The 9675-nt window shown below is 40.3% G+C and overlaps 1 protein-coding gene across 1 annotated transcript; it reads right to left on the reverse strand.

The window, feature by feature from the left end:
• Positions 1-233: 233 nt before the first annotated feature.
• On the reverse strand, positions 234-1196 carry LOC123933003 (olfactory receptor 7C1-like). The gene has a single exon (XM_045991842.1). The coding sequence runs from the start codon at positions 1194-1196 to the stop codon at positions 234-236; it is 963 nt and encodes a 320-aa protein (XP_045847798.1).
• Positions 1197-9675: the final 8479 nt, after the last annotated feature.

Here is a 9675-nt window from a genome sequence, read left to right on the forward strand (position 1 = left end):
TCCAAACCATTACCAAAGATCACTGAGAAAATACAAGGTTGTATTCACACCAAGTGAAAGCAATTGGTTATAAAGTCAAAAGTAGAACCCAAGATATACCCTAAAGGAAAAATAGAGAAGACAAGGCAGACCCAAGGATAGAACTGCTTTAAAATGTTTACACATAAAGACAAAATAAAAATTGGATGAAGAAAGCCAGGATCTCTGGACCTCCATCTAGTGTGCCCAGCTACTCAAGAGTGTCCTGTAACAGGCCTGATGCTGAGAGGTACCACCCTTCCTAGGAGCCTGTTCAGGGCCCCTTTCATGTCCTTATTCCTCAAGCTGTATATGAAGGGATTCAGCATGGGGGTGACAATGGTATACATCACCGAGGCCACCAGACTCATCATAGAGGATGAAGTTGCTGCGGAACTGAGGTAGACCCCAAAGCCTGTGCCATAAAACAAGGAGACCACTGAGAGGTGAGACCCACATGTAGAAAATGCTTTATATTTGCCCCTGGTTGGTGAAATTCTCAGGATGGAGGAGAAAATCTGAGAATAAGAAAAGAGGATCCCAAAGAAAGGAAAAATACCTAGGACAACAGTCACAATATAAACCACTAAATTATTGATGAGGGTGTCAGAACAAGCAAGCTTCAAGACTTCAGGAAGATCACAAAAAAAGTGTGGGATTTCCATGTTTGTGCAGAAGGACAGCCTCAAAAGGGTCAAGGTCTCAAACAGGGAGCCCATGACACTGATGCACCAAGACCCCAAGGCCAGCAACCCACATAGCTGGGGGTTCATGATGACCGAGTAGTGCAGAGGGTGACAGATGGCCACCAAGCGGTCATAGGCCATCACGGTCAGGAGTAAATTGTCCACACATCCAAACACAAAGAAAAAAAATGTCTGGCTTAGGCAGCCTGCATAGGTGATAACTTTTCTCTGAGTCTGGATGTTCAACAGCATCTTGGGGACTGTGGTGGAGATGAAACAGATGTCAGCGAAGGACAGGTTGGAGAGGAAGAAGTACATGGGCATGTGGAGGTGGGAGTCTGAGCAGATGGCTAGGATGATGAGCAGGTTCCCAGTGAATGCAACCAGGTATATGCACAAGAACAGCCCAAAGAGCATGAACTGAATCTCTGGTTTTGCTGAAAATCCCAAGAGGAGAAATTCTGAAGCATGTGTTTGATTTCCTGATTCCATGTGGGTGAAATAACTAGCAGGAAAGAGAAAAAAATCAGCATTCAATGACCACAGTGACAGCACAGAAATGTGATTGCCTTTAATATCCAGTGAATGGATTAATGAAATATTACCCTGTTATAATTACCTCAGTCGAGGAATTTGAAATGCTTCCTCCTGGGGCTCTGCATTCAAAGCTGTTCTAAGAAATGTGCGGGTCCATGGGCCACACTCTGAGTGAGGCAATAGGAGTACAACTACTTTGGAAGTAGGACTGCATTTCCAGATGACAGTGGCAGCAGGGGAAGTATGGAAGCATTTCAAATTCTCTAACTGAAGCGATTATAACAGGCTAATACTTTATTAATCCACTCGCTGAATGTCCTACATAACTGATGTTTAAAACAGCCAGTTTTAGGGGTGCCTGGGTAGACTTGCTGAATCAGAATCCACATTGTGACAAGATCCCGGGGGATTCCCCTGCTCAATCAGGACTGAGTAGTGCTGGTCTAGAACATCTGTGGCTTCATCTTTTATCTCCTCAATTTTATTTTCCTCTACACCTTCCCTCAAACAACCTAAGTTCATATGTAGGTAAAAATAGGAGCTTGCAAGATCCCCTTCAACGGACGAATGGCTAAAGAAGATAAGGTCCATATATACAATGGAATATTACACAGCCATCAGAAAGAATGAATACCCAACTTTTGTGTCAGCATGGATGGGACTAAGGAGATTATGTTAAGTGAAATAGGTCAAGCAAAGAAAGTCAATTATCATATACTTTCACTTACTTGTGGAGCATAGGGAATGACATGGAGGACATTGGGAGAGGGAAAGGAGGGTGAATTGGGAGAAGTCAGAGGGGGAGATGAAGCATGAGAGACTGTGGGCTCTGAGAAACAAACTGAGGGTTTTGGAGGGGAGAGGTGTGAGGGGATGGGTAAGTCTGGGGGTGGATATTAAGGAGGGCATATATTCCATGGAGCAATGGGTGTGGTGCATAAAAAATAAATCTTGGAACACTGAAAATAAAATAAATCTTTTAAAACAATTTTTAAAAGGGAGCTCTACAGTTAGGGAGGTTTTTTTTTTAAGTTTTTAAATTTCTTTTCAGTGTACCAGAATTCATTGTTTACACACCACACCCAGAGCTCCATGCAATACGTGCCCTCCATAACACCCACCACTAGGCTGACACAACTTCCCACCCCCCGCCCCTTCAAAACAATCAGATTGCTTTTCAGAGTCCATAGTCTCTCCTGGTTCATCTCCCCCTCCAATATCCATCAACTCCCTTCTCCTCTCCATCTCCCCATGTCCTCCATGTTATTTCTTACGCTCCACAAAAAAGTGAAACCATATGATCATTGACTCTCTCTGCTTGACTTATTTCACTCAACATAATCTCTTCCAGTCCCACCCATATTGATACAAAAGTTGGGTATTCATCCCTTCTGATGGAGGCATCTTTATACCATGTATGTGGACTTAATAATGTTCATACATTGGTCTTATTTGTTCCAAGCACTGTGTATGAATCCTATAGTTTTACAAAACAAATATCAACAACTTTCATAATGCTTTGCATTGCTTACATGATCAGATTACATTATTTTGCATATTCATTTTGCAACACTCTGTTCTTTGTCATTGGAAAGTCTGCCAGCCATTGTGCCTTCTTTTTTCATCTTTTTTTTTAATATTTTATTTATTTGACAGAGAGAAATCACAACTAGGCAGAGAGGCAGGCAGAGAGATTGGAGGAAGCAGGCTCCCCCCGGAGCAGAGATCCCGATGTGGGGCTTGATCCCAGGACCCTGGAATCATGACCTGAGCTGAAGGCAGAGGCTTGAACCCACTGAGCCACCCAGGCATCCCCTTTCTTTCATCTTTGAGTAGAATTTCTTTAAATATCATTTTTTAAATGTACTTATTTATTTATTTTTGATGCAAAAAAAAAGGTGATTTTATTAAAGCATATGGACAGGACCCATGGGCAGAAAGAACTGCTCTGGGGTCATGAGGAATGGCCCATTATATGCCTTCAAGTTGGGAGGGGGTTAGGGATAGAGTCAATCTCTAAGCAATCTGAGATACCTTGAGGGCATACCTATTGTTGGGTAAAGGTCATTTATTACCATCTAATAAAAACCTTTGTTGTGAGAACCTTCAGATGTATATGGCTGTGTCCTCTGTTTCAGGGGTGATTGCAAACATGTATCTTGGAGGGGAAGGTAAAGAAAATTTCTAAGGAAATTTGTGTATGTTAAAGTAGACTTATAGAATTCCAGGGGGTTGGTCATTGGGCTAGGATTGCCTTTTGCCCTTAGCAAAGTGACAGCATCACGGCAATTGAGGCCCCAATGGAATGTCATTCTGACTCTTTCAAGGACTTGTCAGTGGGCTGTTGGTAATAAGAAAATTTTAAAATTTTTATTCTGTCTTTGTGCCCCCCTGAGCTTCTCTGGCCCTTAAATCTTTAGGGTTGCTGGTGTGGAAGGTCTCGTCTTCTGTAATTTCTTCCTCCTGAATAGGGGTGTAAAGATGTCCCTACCTATGGGTCAACATTGGTCAGTTGGGGCTTATATAGATTTAGGAGTTACCAAAAATAGAGACAGCTGAATCCAAGGGACACTGCATGTGTGGATCTTCCTCAGTGCAAAGGACCATCTATTGGCTTGAAGTTATGGCAATGAAGGAGTCTCAGCACCAAAGGGAGAGACATGGCAAAAGGCAGCAAAACATGATTAATGTAACCAAAAGAAAAATGTTGCCCAAATAAGAGTACTTTGAGTGTTGACAAAAATCCTCATCCAGTCTAGAACTTTAACCAATCGTTAAAGGAAAGAGAGGGATTGTTGAAGCACAAGTTTGGGTATCCATGTCAGTTAGAAACCCAGAAATAGTTTTGTGATGATCAGGAACATATACATAGCATTTTGTTTTTATGCTAGCACAAGTTCCACCTTGTGCAGCAGTTAAAACATCTAATGCCTATATGCTGGCTAAGTGAACATAATAAAAAATAAAAATTTAAAAAACCCTTTGCAGAGAGGGTTTTAAAATTTAAATAAAATAAATAAATAATATGTACTAAAAATGAAAAAAAGAAAACATCTAATGCCATGCTGTTTACAAAACTGCTTTACGCAGTTGTGTTGTTTCAGCTTTTAGTAGAGAAATGCTATTTTAAGTATCATTTAGGGCTTTGACAATGTACTTATTAAGAGCTTCCAGTGCCAAACAACATCATCTGTCCCAAAGAGGGAACAAAAGTTGATGTTAAGTGGTTATACCAATGAGACAAAGAATACGTCCAATGTTGCTTTAAATTTGGAAGGGTGGTTGGGTTGGTGATGCTTTTAATAATGCATGTGTGCATCCAGGAAAAACCCAGAGTACAGTGGTCTATCCAGTCTGGAGGAAGCCATGGACACAGCTTAGAGCCTCATAGACATTGAGTCCCATTAAAAGACAATCATCTAATTCTGGGCCTCCTTTAACTTCAACCAAGATAGCAAGGGCTATTCAGTTTTGAAGGGCCATCTTTTGAATTTGTGCAATAAAAGTCTGTTGTCACTTGGTAAGGACCAAGGGAGTCCAAATCTAGGGACAATTTCTCTTAGTAAAGTTCTCATCACCTCTATAACCTTTTTACCCCAATCAATAGCCTGCTGTAAACCCTGTATTACCTACCATTGATTATTTGGGGCCATAAAGATTTTCCCCTTGTCATTTACAAAGCCAGTCCTCTGCATTTCTTGGTCTGAACAGGCTGTACCTATGGACTTCGTTGGAGTTGAGACTGATAAAGACTTAATATTTGTTTATTTTGTGCTGTCTGCACAGCCTACCAAATCCTTTTGTTGTTGTTTTATCTGTTTTCTTTTTTAAATTCTAAGGTCATATCCTTTGATGTCCTTTGAGGTTAGTAATAGCTAAATGACAGTACAAAGCTCCCAAGGAGGGAGGGAACCCAAAGGGGTTGCCACCTGAGTTCTTAAGTCTAGGGGCTTTTATGGACTTATTGGAGGGTTTTTTTTAATTTTTTTTATTCTTATTGTGCTGTTAGTCAGCATATAATACACCACTAGTTTTTGATATAGTGTTCCAAGACTCATTGCTTATGTATAACACCCACTTCTCCATGCAATACATGCCCTCCTTAATACTCACCACAAGGCTCACTCAACCACTCACTCTCCTCCCCTCTAAAATCCTCATTTATCCAATTATCCTTCATCATTTCCCCTTCTGAAGAGGTAACCCTAACTATTGTTCAGGAATTCATAGATATCTTACGAGAAAATTTCCTTAATCTGGAAGAGGAAACATCAGAGAATAAGCAATGTTTCAAACAAAAGTCACAAAACTACAATCATCTTCTTAGTTCATTTAGACCCATGTTACTATTCTTGTTCAGTCTGAATGCAGGTTTTAGTTACCTCTGGAAATTCTTTTTTTAATTAATTAATTAATTAATTTTTTATTATACTCCATTAGCCAGCTTATAGCACATCATTGATGTAGTCTTCAATGATTCATTAGTTGCATATCACACACAGTGCTCATTACAACATGTTCTGGAAATTCTTACCGTTTCAATTTTATGATCATAAAGATACTGAATACCTGTATTTGTCCTCAAAGCCCTTTTTATCAATCTTTTTGAGGATGAAACTCACTTTGCAAGAGAATAAGAACAATTGTAAGTGAAAAAAAAGGCAGAAATGGACATTGTTAATGATCTGATATGAGAATTCATTATGATTCAATTGGCAAGGAAACTCGGTAATTTCTGTGACACAAAATGCTTCAATAGCCAGAATATCAAGTTTTGATGACCTTATACTAGAAGGTAACATACCAAATGAACAAGCCTAATCAGTCAATGAGACTTTGTTTAAAATAAAAATCTTGTGGAAATTTGTTAAAAACTTAGAAAGTTTTAAATCACATGCCTAAATAGGGTCAGGGGTGTTAAAGCCCTGATAAAGACAAAATATGGAAATTTGTTTTTCTGGGCAGGCAAAGAGAAAACCACTGTTTACATTTTCTTATGAAGAGCAAGCAACATTTCAGGAAAACGTAGTCCTTTTAACAGAGAGAAAGCAGACTTTTAATCTTATACCAATTTACTTTTTTATTTCTTTTCAACATAACAGAATTCATTGTTTTTGCACAACATCCAGTGCTCCATGCAATGTGTGCCCTCCATAATACCCACCACCTGGCTCCCCCAACCTCCCACCCCCACCCCTTCAAAACCCTCAGGTTGTTTTTCAGCGTCCATAGTCTCTCATGGTTCACCACCCCCTCCAATTTCCCTCAACTCCATTCTCCTCTCCATCTCCCCATTTACTTTTAAAATCCATTCATTTCAATCTTAGTCTGTCCTGACCACATGTAAAATTATGTTCCAATTGTTTTCCTATCCATCCTTTTACAACTTCCTTTGCCTTCAGATTTTGTCTGAAACCATTTCTTTCCAAACAACAGGTCTCATTTAGGACAAAATTACCTTCTTTTATTGTCAACAAAGCTGCATTCCCATTCCTTATATCTTTCTTAATTTCTACATAGTTGCTTCCTTTATTCCCATCAGTCTTAATTACATTTAGTAGAATTTTGTACTCTTAGAAAACTTAGTCTCCATGTTACTTCTTATGCTCCACAAATAAGTGACATGGAGAGATGGAGAGGAGAAGAGAGTTGAGGGAAATTGGAAAAGGGAGATGAACCATGAGAGACTATGACTCTGAAAAACAATCTGAGGGTTTTGAAGGGGTGGGGGTAGGAAGTTGTGTCAGCCTGGTGGTGGGTATTATGAATGACATGTATTGCATGGAGCACTGAGTGTGGTGCATAAACAATGAATTCTGGTACACTGAAAGGGAATTTAAAAAATTAAAAATTAAAAAAAAGAAGAAAAGAAAACTTGGTCTCCAGTGAAGACTAATTATTAACAAATTGTGAACTGTTACACCAAAATTCTTTACATGGCAAGTTTATGAATCTATTAAACACAAAGCATATTTACCAACAGATTTAGATATCCTTTAATTTCAAAAGATTTAGATATCCTTAGTTTCAAAAGGACAAACCTGTATCCAGTAATCAATGTGTTAGCACTTTATCCTATTTGGAAAAGACCTAAATGTCCAATGAATTTCCTCCCATTTGCCATCCAAGAAAAACTTTAAAGTTCAAAGTTACCAAAGACTTTGAAAGCTATCTTAACTACTACCCATGAAAACATTGATGAGACAGACAACTGATTATCATTTTAGTCATGTTTTTACCAACAAATTGCAACAGAGATAACACAAACTTATTTGACCTTCAGCAAACGTTAATAGAATAAAAGCTTCATGTTTACTGCTGATAACATTAAAGACATGCCTATCTTAATTAAACCAAGGAACTTAATTTAGTTTAAATATTGAATTATGTTCTACCTGGATCCTCCCCATTATCCATTTTTACCTGAGACACCAGTGGGGAAATCTGGAGTGGGTGGTGTTAAGTCCATGGGGTGCTCTTCTTGCTCCTTGATAGTGAGGGTAAGAGGAGCCATGGTGCCTGAGGCACTGAGGGTGGTATAGACCACTGAGGGTGGTCTGCACCCAAGGTGGTACAGACATGGAGGCAGGGGTTGGGGGGGGGCGTTGGGAAAAGAAGCAAAATGCTGCCAAAAGGCAGAGAAAAGTTCCCAGTTCTAGACTTCATCAGCTCCACAGAGGAGCAGAGGCCAAGTTTTCCCACCAATAAGGTGGAACAGCAGTCCATTTCAGGCCAGAGAAGACAGGGAATATCCCAAAAAACAAAGGGAGTTTTGGCAGATACTTGGGAATATTCCTTAAAATTCCTGTCCCAAGGTAGACTAATCACAGTTGGCTCCAGGTATAGCCATTAACCTGGGAAATAAGTAAGGCAGAAGCCCCCCACCTCTATTAGGAGGAGGAACAGTGAGAGAGAGAGAGAGAGAGAGGGTCAGAGTCTCCTTTGTTAGGGAAAGCCTGTTTCCTCCAGAAATGTGGGTTTATTTGGAGGATAATTTTGATCGTTATCATCCTATTTTGATAATTGCCATCCAATATGTCAGGAAGATTTAGTAACCAGACACATTTGGGGAAACACATTCTGCCCTGTTTCCTGCAGAAGAGATCTATCCGACAGAAACTCCTGAGGCCATGCTGTGTAACAAGAGCTCAGTTCTTTCTTAAGTTTTGCAATCTGAATTGTTTCCAGTGGGTTAAAAGGCATCCCAAGGATGAGTCCTTGGGAACTGAAGAAGAGGGCTACCGAGGCCATGCTCCCACAGGAGTAAAGAAGATCCATTGCTAAAATTCCCCCAACTCTCAGTGGTGTCCCATGCAGGATATGTCAGAAGTTCTGTGTGTCAAAAGTGACCAGAGGTGTCCCTCAAAGAAAAAACTATTGATCACCATCCAGCCTTACCATGAAGGCATTCCTGCTGGGAAAGCCCCCATAGGAGAGATGCTGCCATCTCTCCCCTTCCCCACTGAATCCTAGGCTACTGATGAATGCCTGGTGAATAAACTAAAATAATACTGTGCCTTTTGCCCTATGCCCTGAAGTTTGCAAATTGCCCTGCCATTTTTAACCCATGGAAAACACTAGAAAATTTTTAAAAGGGGACATTACCCAATTTTGTAGCTAACGTAGTTAGTAGAGGACATTGACAGAAAACAGTAAATATAGAAATCAATGGTGATCTAAGCAACATTCTAACACATGTATTCTTTACAGCCAGCTACCCAGGCAACAGCACCTAGTTGGGTTTTAATTCAATTGGGCACTGGTTTCAGCCAACTCCCAGTGGAGGTCTCACAGCCAGAAGTGGCTAGACCAGAGATGTGAAGGGGTTTACATTAGATCAATCAGGAGAACACTTCACACAGCACTCTTAAGATTGGCAGCCATCCTGGTGAATTCGGTGGCTGTCCTATGCCCAAGACTGACAACTCTGTATAAGGAGTTATAAAGAGACAACTTTGTATAAGGAATAAAGAGAGGGCATCAAGTTTCTGGGTCTTATTACCATTCTGGTCATGGTACTAACTTCCAACCAAAAGGCAGGCTTTCTCCTCCCCCATAGAATAGCCACACGCTAGAGGATTGGAGCCTGAGCATCAACATGAAAGTGTTTCAATAAGATCATACTCCTCAAAGGGCCCCTGAAATGAGAGAAAAGGAAGAATAGAGAAAGTACTCACCAAGTTTGCACCGTGGCTCAGAGTCCAGAAGAAACTCAAGACTCAAGGCCCCAAGTTCAGGCACCATATGATGTAGGAAAGACGTTAGGGTTTGAAGCCAATGGCCAAGAGAGCATTCTTGAGATGTCTTGGGTGCAAAAAGGTGATTTTATTAAAGCATGGGGACAAGACACGTGAGCAGAAAGGGCTGCCTAAATATCATTTTAAAACTAAATGAGCACCACAAATTGTGCTGATGTTATATTTGAGCATGCTCC

This window comes from Meles meles, chromosome 20 (assembly GCF_922984935.1).
Source record: "Meles meles chromosome 20, mMelMel3.1 paternal haplotype, whole genome shotgun sequence".
In the NCBI taxonomy this organism is placed as follows: domain Eukaryota; kingdom Metazoa; phylum Chordata; class Mammalia; order Carnivora; family Mustelidae; genus Meles; species Meles meles.